The sequence below is a fragment of the Rhinopithecus bieti genome, unplaced genomic scaffold (assembly GCF_001698545.2).
Source record: "Rhinopithecus bieti isolate Rb0 unplaced genomic scaffold, ASM169854v2 scaffold_15136, whole genome shotgun sequence".
NCBI lineage: Eukaryota > Metazoa > Chordata > Mammalia > Primates > Cercopithecidae > Rhinopithecus > Rhinopithecus bieti.
In genome coordinates, this window is record NW_016808217.1 from 1,792,599 (window position 1) to 1,805,690 (window position 13,092).

Consider the following 13,092-nt stretch of genomic DNA (forward strand, 5'->3'; position numbering starts at 1 on the left):
CTGGGATTACAGGCTTGAGCCACCGCGCCCGGCCTAATTTTTATATTTTTAGTAGAGACAAGGTTTCATTCACCATGTTGGCCAGACTGGTCTTGAACTCCTACCCTTGAGTGATCCACCCACCTTGGCCTCCCAAAGTGCTGGGATTACAGGTATGAGCCACCACGCCCAGCCTGAAGACTGCTTCTTAAGAAGTACATTTCTAGTTCTAATTTTAAAATTTAGCATTTTCAAGAGTGCAAAGGGGGTAAAATAGTCCTGCACATGAGGAAATATGATATAGGAAAATATAGCAAAAGAGGCTTAAGTTAAACAGAGAAATTGTTTCCCCAAATTAAAGGACTTAGAAGAGGTAAGCACATCTAAGAAAATAATAAGCCACCTGTTACCCTGATTCAGTTGAACCTACCATTTGTGAGAACAAGAGGGAGCACTGTGTTGAAGTGAAAAAACAAACAGAATGAACATTCATTATATCCTCTGAATATTGTCATTATACTCCGGGACCAGAAGGAAGCGTCTTGAAAATGTGACAGATTTTTGCCATTTAGGCTGGGACTTGGAATGAGAGCACTGAAGGTCTGGTTCCAAGTTGGTCATGCCAGGTATTGTTATGTTGGACAAAGTACGACACCAGCTTTTATCCTTGGGTTATTTTGAGGATCAAATGAGACAAAGGTATGTGGTACTTGGAAAAAGCTTCTTATCAAGTACTCTAAGATATTCAGGGCTACCACTTTATCATGTAATTTTCTTTTTTTAATAGCATAATTGAGTTATTTGCTGTTTAGCAAATACTTAGATTTGGTTTTTGAGGGAAACCTTGTTCATTTTGCCCAGTGGCAGTAACTTCTTTTATAACAGCACATAAAAAACTGGTTGCAAAATGGAATAGATTGGCATGCATTATGAAGCTCTGCCGGGCTTCTCGCTTGGTGAGTTGACTTCCACTGATGGTGCTCCCAGTGGCAAGGGGCCAGTGGTGGTACTTTATGAAAACAATTTTGTAAGCCCAGAAAATGAAGTATTTCTTTCCAAAAATTGTAAGTTATAAAAGCCCTTTGATAAGCCTGATGTGCTTTAAATGTTCATAATTATTGTCCTGTAATTTATAGAGAATTAAATACCTTTAACTTAAAAGCTGTTTTGACATCATTACCTTCCTCATGCTAAAATAAAATTTGGAATGAAAATTTTTTTTTTGCATTATGCAGATATTTTGAAAAACAGTTTGAACTGTCAGAACAAACAAAATTACCAATGTTTCTTCATTGTCGAAACTCACATGCTGACTTTTTGGGTGAGTTAAAACCAAAGTCTCATTTAGAACTTAAGAATTTTGTAGAAATCAAGCTATTTGCTAAAATTCTTTGTTTTAATTTACAGACATAATGAAAAGAAATAGAGATCGCTGTGTAGGGGAGTGGTAAGTATAAAATAGTCATTTTAATACAAGTTGAACATCTCTAATCCAAAAATCCAAATGCTCCCAAGAACAAAATATTCCAAAATCTGAAACTTTTTAAGCACTGACATGAGATAGTGACACCTTTGCTTTCTGATTATTAGTTGTACACAAATTTAGTTTCATGCACACAGTTATTTAAATTATTTACCTTCAGGGTATGGTATAAAGTGTATATGAAACATAAATGAATTTCATGTTTAAACTTGAGTCCCTTCCCAAAGATTTCTTTTTATGTATATGCAGATATTCCAAAATCTGAAAAAATCTGAAATACGAAACACCTTTGGTCCCACATACTTGGGATAAGGGATACTTAACATTTATGTGACACATAAAGCATCTTGGTTATGAAGGATGGCCCCTAATTCAGACGTCAACATTTAAATTTTTTTTAAAAAAGAAAAAAAAAAGAAAACCATGTGAATTAGATAGAATTCAATAGAATTAGGAGTTTCTTTTCCCATCCTTTGAAAGACATGTAAATTTACTGTTGAATGTATGGGCCAGATGTGGCATAAACACAAATCAGTTTTAATTATAGTTCCTTTGTTCAGAGTACAAGAATGAGCACAGAATTCCATTCACAAGAAAACCCTGTGAAATTTGGTTTTTTGTTTTTTTTTTTTTTTTTTTTTTGGTTATTGAGAAAGGATCTGGCTCTGTCATCCAGGCTGAAGTGGAGTGGCACAATCTCAGCTCACTGCAACCTCCGCTTCCCCAGAATCAAGCCATCCTCAGCCTTCCCAGTAGCTGGGACTACAGGCATGCGCCACCATGCTTAGCTAATTTTTTTGTATATTTTGTAGAGATGGAGTTTACCATGTTGCCTAGGCTGATCTTGAACTCCTAAACTCAAGCAATCTGCCCACCTTGGCTTCCTGACATGTTGGGATTACAGGTGTAAGCCACTGTGCCTGGCCCTTGAATTCACTTCTACGCAATCTCGGCTCATCGCAACCTCCGCCTCCCAGGTTCAAGCGATTCCCCTGCCTCAGCCTCCCAAGTAGCTGGGACTACAGGCACGCACCACCACGCCTGGTTAATTTTTTGCATTTTAGTAGAGACGGGATTTCACCATGTTGGCCAGGATGGTCTCGATCTCCTGACCTTGTGATCTGCCCACCTCGGCCTCCCAAAGTGCTGGGATTATGGTTTATGCTTTTTAAGCAACAGTCTTACCCATTTATAAGAATTTCTTCAGCCTTGTCTCTTTTTTTTTTTTTTGAGACAGTTTCACTCTTGTTGCCCAGACTGCACTGTAATGATGCGATCGCAGCTCAATGCAACCTCCGCCTCCTGAGTTCAAGCAGTTCTCCTGCCTCAGGCCTCCCGAGTAGTTGGGATTACAGGCATGCGCCACCACAGCCTGCTAATTTTGTATTTTTAGTAGAGATACGTTTTCTCCACGTTGGTCAGGCTGGTCTCGAACTCCCAACCTCAGGTGATCCACTGGCATCAGCCTCCCAAAGTGCTGAGGTTACAGGCGTGAGCCATCGCACCTGGCCCTGCCTTGCCTCTTAAAAGTAATTTCTCTTCCAGAAAAAAGTATCCTTGGCCGGGCATGGTGGCTCACCCCTGTAATCCCAGCACTTTGGGAGGCCGAGGCGGGTGGATCCCCTGGGGGCGGGAGTTCGACACCAGCCTGAATAACATGGAGAAACACCCTCTACTAAAAAAAAAAATACAAAATTAGCCAGGCGTGGTGGCGCATGCCTGTAATCCCAGCTACTCAGGAGGCTGAGGCAGGAGAATTGCTTGAAGCAGGGAGGCGGAGGTTGCAGTGAGCCAAGAGCACGCCATTGCACTCCAGCCTGGGCAACAAGAGGGAAACTCCATCTCAAAAAAAAAAAAAGTCCTCTAACAGAAAATTCATCAGTATTTTAAAACGTGTTTTAAATGGTGCCATAAAATTTCTAAGCTTTCTTCATGTTTTTGCCTAAGAATATGTCTATTCCTAAACCCCTTTCTGGAGCTTCTGCACTAATGCTAGTGTGGAGACAGCAACACTGCTACTCTAAAGAGAGAAATTCTCAGCAGCTAACGTTTTGCATCATGTCACTGGAGATGATGACTGGTTATAACTGTGAAATCTGATATGAAAATAAAAATTATAGGGACTACCACCTTTGAAATCCTGAGGTCCAAAACTTACAGGGATCTATATTTTGCCTACAAAGTCTTATTAATGTAACTTAGAATTTTAAAGAGTAATTATTATAATAATAAAATTATACCTGTATGTCCCCAGGTGCATTCATTTGATGGTACCAAGGAAGCAGCAGCTGCTTTGATTGACTTGGATCTTTATATAGGATTTAATGGTTGGTACGTTCTTAGGTTGTTTTGTTTTTAACTTTTATTTAAGCAGATTTCTTAAATTGTTTTACAGTGAATTGCTGATGAAGATTGATTTTCATTAAAATTTGTGTGTGTTTACACTGATCTTTGCTGGGAATTTCAGTCATTATGTAAGAAATTAAACAGTACATTACGATTACAAGTTAAAGCTCAGAAGTTATAGACTAGTATATTATGTCCTAATAATGGAAAACTATTTTGTGTTGAGATCAGCAGCTAGCTTTCTCTAGTAATCCAATTTATGCTCAGATCATTTGATCCCTTGAAAATGTGTTCACAGCATTATGTATACATATACATGTCATGTCTACGGACGAAAGGTTATTCTATGACAGTCATACATCTCTGCAGGCAAAGAAACCGAGGCTCAACGAAATTAGGAAACAGGTATAGAGTTTCTCCAAGTATGAGAACCCATGTCCTCTGGCTTCTCACTCTGTGACCTTTCTGCTGTTATATCACACTAAACTTCACACACTCAGTACACTCAGCTAGCACAGCCAGGTCCCTGGGTTGGTTTTGTCAAATATGTAAGAGCTTTGACCAGTGTCTTTTCAGAGGATATCAATGTATCCCATTAATCAGTTGCAAAATAGTATAAGACTTTCAGTCCTTCAGTGTCTCATACCCTTAAAATTATTGTGTTTCCAATTGCATTATTTTTGAGTAAACTCTAGGGAAGTAGAATCATGGAATTACATATTTGCTCTAGAGTTCAGAGTTTAAATGTCTAAGCTGCTTTCATATTTAATGGTTTAATTAACTTTAAAATTAATATGCAAGGAATATATGCATAGTGATTAAAAAGTCAAGTAGTACTCACAGATATAAACAAAAATCAGAGTCCCCGCAGCATGACCTTACCCCAGGTCAGCTTTTCTAGCGGCAACAATTTTGCTATTTGTCGCCATATTTCCAAATAATATCCATATACTATTGTCTCTTGATTCATCCCCTGTGTCTATTCTCATTGGGGTATATGAGCACGTTAGTTCTTACATCCTGTACTAATCCCCTACCTCCATTATTCTCTGCATATCACTCTCAATGTCATTATTTCAGAATTTTTGGTTATATGCATACTCAATGTTTTCATTATTATGTCTCTATAAATGTTTCATTATTATTTCTATATAAGTATATAATTTCACAGAGCTATGCCAAGTATGAGAGGGTTTCAAGTTTTTTGGGTTTTTTTTGTTTTTTTTGTTTTTTTTAAGATAGGGACTTGCTCTGTAGCCCAAGTTGGAATGCAGTGGTGTGATCACCACTCTGCAGCCTTGACCTCCCGGGCTCAAGCAACCCTCCCACCTCAGCCTCCTGAGTAGCTGGGATTACTGGTGTGTGCCACCACACCCAGCTGTTTTTTACATTAAAGTTGAGACGGGATCTTGCTATGTGCCCAGGCTGGGCTTCAAGTTTAAGAAAGCCAGGTAAATAAAATATGAGGGAGGTTAATCCAGGAAAACAAAAGCAGTACGNCATTATTATGTCTCTATAAATGTTTCATTATTATTTCTATATAAGTATATAATTTCACAGAGCTATGCCAAGTATGAGAGGGTTTCAAGTTTTTTGGGTTTTTTTTGTTTTTTTTGTTTTTTTTAAGATAGGGACTTGCTCTGTAGCCCAAGCTGGAATGCAGTGGTGTGATCACCACTCTGCAGCCTTGACCTCCCGGGCTCAAGCAACCCTCCCACCTCAGCCTCCTGAGTAGCTGGGATTACTGGTGTGTGCCACCACACCCAGCTGTTTTTTACATTAAAGTTGAGACGGGATCTTGCTATGTGCCCAGGCTGGGCTTCAAGTTTAAGAAAGCCAGGTAAATAAAAATATGAGGGAGGTTAATCCAGGAAAACAAAAAGTAGTACGAGAAAAGAAATGTTAAGCACGGTAGACCACATGAGCAAACCTGTCTAGATATAATAGTCCCATCAGTTGCAGACTCTTCCATCTGTCTGTTTCAGTTTGGGCTAGTTCCTATTTTTAGATCCCATGTATTCCTTGTGTGTTTGTTTTAGTGGAACACATTCTATAACATCCTCTGAGGACGTTTTCATGGGAATTAAGTTTCTTGAGATTTTGCATGTTTGAAAATGAATTTTTTTTTCTGCTCTTCCTCTTACAAGTTAGCCTGGATAGTTAATGAAAGGGGAGAGAACCCCACTGTCAATTGATAGTTTCTGTGTGCATAAAATTCAAGATCAGAAATCATTTTCATGGAGAATTTATACTGTTCCATCAGTAGGTTCTAGTGTTGATGAAGTTGCTACTCTGATTCCTAATCCTTTACCTGTGACCTAGTTTTCTTCTCTTGTGAAAGGTTTTAGTTTTTCATCTCTGATGTGAAATTTCACGAAGATGTGTGTTGATGGTTTTCATATGCCTACTGTTGCTTTCTCATTAGCCCTTCCAGTGGGGGTCTCATCTTTACCCATCCTTGGAATTTGATTTTTCTTTACTGTTCTTTTCTTGGGCATACCAGACTGATAACTTGTATTCTTTTTATTCTATTTCCATTGTTTCCCTCCTTCCAAAAAAAGTGCTATATTTTATAACCCTTTTTATGAAATTTACTTCAGCTTTTTTCAATTTCTGAACACTCTATTCTTATACTGCAGTGTCTTCTCATCTCTCGAAAAGCATGAATGATAAAGTTACTTTCTGCTTGTCTTCCTGCATTTGTTTCCTCACAGTCACCTTTTCTTCTTTCCTTTGGTCTCTGTGATGATGGAAACTTTCTTCAAATGTCAGGCAGTCCTCACTGTCTATTTAAAAAAAAAAAAAGCCATTTGGAAGCTCTCTAGAAGGCATTCCAGCAACTGGCAGGCTCAGATGGCCAATTGACTTTTTGCTAGGGATTCCCAAATATCAGTTTGTAGAGATCTTTTTCTGGGTTGGTTCAGTTTCTCCAGAAAGGGATCTTGTGTTCTCTGCTGGAAAAGTGGGGAAGAGTGGAGGGAAGGGCTTTATAAATGTCCCTGACAGTGTTTTGGAGCAGGATGGGTTAGAGGATCTCCCTGTTCAGTGGGCTGCCCCAGTCTCCATGCTTAGGCCTGTGCCTGACGCCTGTACTCCTCTGTGCTTGTTGTTCTCCAACTGTTTCTGATGTAGGTTCTCTTGAGACCCAGCACCTCTTTCTCTGCACCAAGTCACAGATACGTAACCTAGGAACCCTGTCTTCTCTTGAAGTTTTCTCAAACAATCTCCATTTCAGTCCCTGCCTTACTCCACTTTCTAGGGACTGTATCTGCTTCTGGGTTTGCTTGTCTTTCTCTCCAGGCACGTAACATTTAAGTCACTTGGCACTTAAACACTGGTCGTTTATCATTTCTCTGTCCACTTTCAACTTTATATGTTGTAATTTGGGGTAACATATGTCTCCTAGTTTCATTTAAAAAAATCCTGCTTTTCTCCTTGTAAGTTTTTTTTAAGAGAAGGGGGTAGAAGATCTTTATTTCACCAACTTAAAACCATTAATTTTTTTTTTTTTTTTTTTTTTTGAGACCAGGGTCTCACTCTGTTTCGCAAGCTGGACGACTTACTGCAGCCCCAACCTCCTGGGCTCAAGCAGTCCTCCCAAGTGTAATAGCTGAGACCACAAGCTCCTATCACCATGGTTGGCTAATGTCTGTACTTTTTGTAGAGATGGGGTTCTACCATGTTACCCAGGCTGGTCTCAAACTCCTGAGCTCAGGCTGTCCACCTGCCTCTGCCTCCCAAAGTGCTTGGATTACAGGCATGAACCACCATACCTGGCCCCTGTCTTAGGTATTTCTAAATGATCTTGAGTTTATTATGATGTTGCTTTAAGCTAATCACAAAAGATTCTTTTCTCCTACATTAATACTAGCTTCAGAATTAATAGGTTAGTCATTTATTATGGATGTTTATATTCTTATTTTGAAATCTAATTCATTGTCATCTTAATCTGAGTCTCTGAGGTGTGATAACTTAATCCACATATCACATAAAGTCTTTGGTTCCTAAAAGTTAAATTATAATTTTTCCCCCAAGAAAATGGGAAGATGGCCGGGCCCCATGGCTCACGCCTGTAATCCCAGCACTTTGGGAGGCTGAGGCGGGTGGTTTACAAGGTCACGAGTTCAAGACCAGCCTGGCCAATGTGGTGAAACCCCATCTCTACTAAAAATACAAAAATTAGCTGGGGTGGTGGCACGCACCTGTAGTCCCAGCTAGTTGGGAGGCTGAGGCAGGAGAATCGCTTGAACTCGGGAGGCGGAGGTTTCAGTGAGCTGAGATCACGCCACTGCACTCCAGCCTGGGTGACAGAGCGAGACTCTGTCTCAAAAAAAAAAAGAAAATGGGAAGATGTATTTCAGACTTGACTTCAGAATCGTGTAGTTGCTCATCATTAAATGGGAAACCTTACTAAACAGAAATACTGGCTTCTCTTTAAAATATTTATTAGTATATATATTTGGGCAAATTTTTACAGTCATAGGATAGACGTAGAATATTAAGCTAATCAGACATGATTTCGTGAGATCAAAAATACAAATAATCTAAAAATTTTTGAAAGTTTTAAATAGGCCGGGCACAGTGGCTCACACCTGTAATCCCAGCACTTTGGGAGGCCGAGGCGGGCGGATCATGAGGTCAGGAGATTGAGACCATCCTGGCTAACACAGTGAAACCCCCTCTGTACTAAATATACAAAAAATTAGCCGGGCAAGGTGGCAGGCGCCTGTAACCCCAGCTACTCGGGGCGCTAAGGCAGGAGAATGGCGTGAACCCTGGAGGCAGAGCTTGCAGTGAGCCGAGATCACACCACTGCACTCCAACCTGGGCGACAGAGTGAGACTCCGTCTTAAAAAAAGAAAAAAAAGAAAACTTTTAAATATACTATCCATACCAACCACATCAGTATAGTTTACAAAATATCTATATTGACCAAGCTGGCTGAAAATAAGAATTTTATTTTTCTAGAGAGCACTAATTGCTACTTAATGTCAGACTAATGACATCCCACCCACCCCTCTAAAATCCTACTAAAATAAAATTATAGATATTGAAAAAGGAAAGAATCTATAATAGCAAAGAAAAAAGGCCAGTTTTTTGCTAATAAATGTTCTGTAGCTGGGTAAGCCCAGGAATTCAAGTGATGCTCCTGCCACAGCATCCTTAGTAGCTAGAGCTACAGGTGTAACCAGTCTGGGTAACTTAACGAGATCCCTATCTCTTAAATTTAAAAAAAAAAAAAAAAAAGAGGCCAGGCACATTGGCTCACGCCTGTAATCCCAGTACTTCAGGAGGCCGAGGCAGGCGGATGACGATGTCAGGAGTTTGAGACCAGTCTGGCCAACATAGTGAAACCCTGTCTCTACTAAAAATACAAAAAATTAGCCAGGTGTGGTGGTGGACACCTGTAATCCCAGCTACTTGGGAGGCTGAGGCAGGAGAACTGTGTGAACCCGGGAGGCAGAGGTTGCAGTGAGTCGAGATTGCGCCATTGCACTCCAGCCCAGGTGACAGTGAGACACTCCGTCTGTTCTGTGGATTTCTGAAGACAGGTAAAACAGAAAGAGAAAGCTTAGATTACACCACTAAGGGGCCTCAGAAGAGATGGGAGCAAGTCTAGCAAACAAAATCCAATGGAGTGGGGGGGTGCTTTAAGCTTAGAATTAGTGTGAAATAGGACTAGAAAGGATGATCAATTGAGGGCCTATATAGAGAAAAGATCTCACTCCCATATCCACTCCTGTGCATACAGGACAAAAGCAGTAAACATTTACACAGCAGCCAGGGGCAGGGGTTTTCTTAAGAAAATTGAAAAAACTGGTGAGGACTAAGGCTTGGCGTGCTTATTATCAATCCATAAAGGAAAGCATTTAGAGAACCATGAGCCTAACAATTAGCTCCCTATACTCTTACCTTTAAATGTAGTTTCATAATATACCCTCTCCCACAAGAAGGTCTCACTAAGAATCCCCACTCAGAGAAGAGAACTGGTAATAAAACAGTCCTGCTTTCACAAAAGCAAAGGAAACGCAACACTAGCAACCTCCCTAAATATAAATGGATATCCAAGGACCACCAGACAAATGCGGTGAACCAGAAGCATGAAAGAAAAAGGCCAAGATAAATAGAAAACCTAACCCCAGTGAGACCCAACATAGTGGGATTTGAGATGTTACACACATGAAATATGAACAGAATGCTAAAAGAACATAAAAGAATAAGAGCTCCTCATATGAATGAATGGTGATGTTAAAATAATAGCACCAGTGGAAGCAGCTAGGGAATCAACACATTTGACAGAAAGATACATATTTTCTGTACAAACTACATATATTTGAGCAATCAAGTAGTAGACATAGAGAATTTTCGTTTTATGGAAGTACTCTAATAAGTAAAGGGCTGGTAGAATTATATCAGCATTTTGTAGCTCCTGGTGAATTATGCACTGGGCATCCATGGCTGCCTTAGATCACAAAAATAGAACCAGATATATGCCTGTAGATGAAAGATCACACCACCACCTAAGAAATGGTCTTCCCCCAGAAACATCCAACCCAAGTCTTATCCAGCCTGTAGATGGTACTCTAGATCTCCTATAAGAAATACAGAGGGCAGGCTAGGTGCAGTGGCTCGTGCCTGTAATCCCACCACTTTGGGAGGCCGAGGCGGGTGGATCACCTGAGGTCAGGAGTTTGAGACCAGCCTGGCCAACATGGTGAAACCCCTCTCTACTAAAATACAAAAATGAGCCGGGCATGGTGGCAGGCACCTGTAGTCCCAGCTACTCGGGAGGCTGAGGCAGGAGAATCGCTTGAACCCGGGAGGTGGATGTTGCGGCAAGCTGGGATTTTGCCAACACACTCCAGCCTGGGCAACAGAGCGAGACTCCGTCTCAAAAAAAAAAAAAAAATACAGAGGGCAGAGGAACCTGTTAAACTGCAACACAGATAAAATCAGCAAAATCAAGACTAGGGCACTGCACGGGGTGAACAGCTTGGTTTCTTCAACAAATAAATTTGAAGGGGGAAAAGATGCAGGAGATTTTAATAGGCTGAGACTTTAGAAGACAATGACCAATTGCAATGTGTAGGCCTCTTATTTGTGCCCTAATTTAATCAAACTTAAAAAGAATGTATGCCTCTGAGACAACTGGAAATTTGAATACTAGAAGATTGGGGTTTTTCTTAAATATGATAATAGTATTGTGGTTGCATTTTTTAAAGAGAATCCTTATGCTCAGAGATACATGCTGAAACATCCTGAATTAAATGCTGAAATATTAGAACTGTACATTTCGAATTTCCTTTTAAAATAATACAGGAGAGAGTAGGGGTAAGTGGATGGAACAGGATTGTCCTGGTTGATGATTGATGGGGCTGGGTGATAACTATATGAGAAGTCCACATTACCTAATTTCATGTATATCTTAAATTCTTTGTAATAACAAATGCTGAAATTAAAAATGCTATATAAGGAAGCAACCAAGATGTTCCTCAGTAGGTGAATGGATAAACTGTGGTATATCCAGTGGACTATTATTCAATGTCAAAAGAAATGAACTATCAAGCATGAAAAACATGGGATTTTAATGTGCATTTCCAAGTGAAAGAAGGCAGCCTGAAAAAGACTACATACTGTATAGTTCAAACTGTGTGACAGTCTGGAAAAGGCAAAACTATGGAGACGGTTCAAAGATAAGGGGTTAGAGGGAAGGAGGGATGAATAGGCAGACCACAGATTTTTAAGACCATGAAACTACTCAGTATGATACCACGATGGTAGATAGACGTAATTGCGTATTTGTCCAAACCCACAGAACATGACACCAAGTGAACCCTAATGTAAACTGTAAACTGTGGGTTTTGGAATGGCAATTTTGTGTCAAGGTAGGTTCATCAATGACAAACGTACCTACCATTATGGTGTGAAATTCTGAGAGTGGGGACATATGGTTGGGGAATCTCTATACTTTTTATTGCTGTAAACCTAAAACTGCTCTAAAAAATTAATTTAATTTGTGGTTACAAAAATTGTGTTTTTAAAGTAATACAAGAGCAGTATTAGTTGTCATCACATTATATGCTACACCATCCCAAACCTCACTGCCACATTACAGGAAGCGTTTATGTTTGCATTCATGGATCTTTGAGTCAGCTGGGTTTTGGCTGATAGAGGCTCAGGCAGCCATAGCAAGACTTGAGGCCAAAGCCAGATTCAAGGAGTCGAGTTCATCCTACAAAGAAACCATGGCAAGGGTGCAGATACATAATTCTGCTCAAGTAGAGTGAAGAATCTATCTTGGGCTAAAAATGGAAAATTCAGGAAATGAATGTTAACAGCCTTAGGAGCACCTCTAAGTTATGCAAATTACTCAGAAGCAAATGAATTCTTTTTTTAAAAAGTTAAATTTTACTTAGACTGATATGGAGTGCTGTTGGAAACCAACTAATAAGCATGGAAAATTGCGTTCCTGGAAGGCAGATAGGGTTAAAATAGATCTTAATCTGGATTGTTGAAGTATGGTAGTGTGCAAATACTTTCTAAAGTATACTGAAAACAAAATGTTATGGGGTTTTGGATTGGTCTTGTAGTACTTTAGACAAGTTGTGATATGAAAAAAGGTATTCGTTAATTGCTGCCTTTAAAAATAAATATATGTATACCCTTTTTTTTTTAAGTTCACTGAAAACTGAAGCTAATTTGGAAGTTTTGAAGTCAATTCCTAGTGAAAAATTAATGATCGAGACAGGTAAGTTTGTTTTCAGAATTTTGTTTCATATTAAACCATACCAAACACAAAAGAAAAAGAAATTTGACTTCAAACTTTAAGTGGACAAGTATTTTAAAACAGCACGCTCAACCTCAACAATTATGTTTTCCAGAACATCTTTGGGGGTTATTAATGGAAAAATATATGCAAATGATTTTTTTCAATTTTAGAAGTTTGCTATGTCTAAGCACTTAGAAAATGAGATGTTAGAATATAACTCAGGAGGGCCGGGTGTGGTGGCTCACGCCTGTAATCCCAGCACTTTGGGAGGCCAAGGTAGGTGGATCACGAGGTCAGGAGATCGAGACCATCCTGGCTAACATGGAGAAACCCCGTCTCTAATAAAAATACAAAAAATTAGCCGGGCATGGTGGCAGACACCTGTAGTCCCAGCTACTCGGGAGGCTAAGGCAGGAGAATGGCGTGAACCCGGGAGGTGGAGCTTGCAGTGAGCCGAGATTGTACCACTGCACTCCAGCCTGGGTGACAGAGTGAGACTCCATATCAAAAAAAA

The 13,092-nt window shown here is 39.8% G+C and overlaps 1 protein-coding gene across 1 annotated transcript in view; it reads left to right on the plus strand.

Annotated features, from left to right (window-relative positions):
- Window positions 1-13,092, plus strand: part of TATDN1 (TatD DNase domain containing 1) — a 51,806-nt gene that overhangs the window by 31,705 nt on the left and 7,009 nt on the right. The window contains exons 7-11 of the mRNA XM_017885919.1: window positions 1,215-1,300; window positions 1,387-1,426; window positions 2,010-2,064; window positions 3,717-3,793; window positions 12,487-12,557. Of these exons, the coding sequence (XP_017741408.1) occupies window positions 1,215-1,300; window positions 1,387-1,426; window positions 2,010-2,064; window positions 3,717-3,793; window positions 12,487-12,557 (329 nt within the window). The remainder of the gene's footprint in view (window positions 1-1,214; window positions 1,301-1,386; window positions 1,427-2,009; window positions 2,065-3,716; window positions 3,794-12,486; window positions 12,558-13,092) is intronic.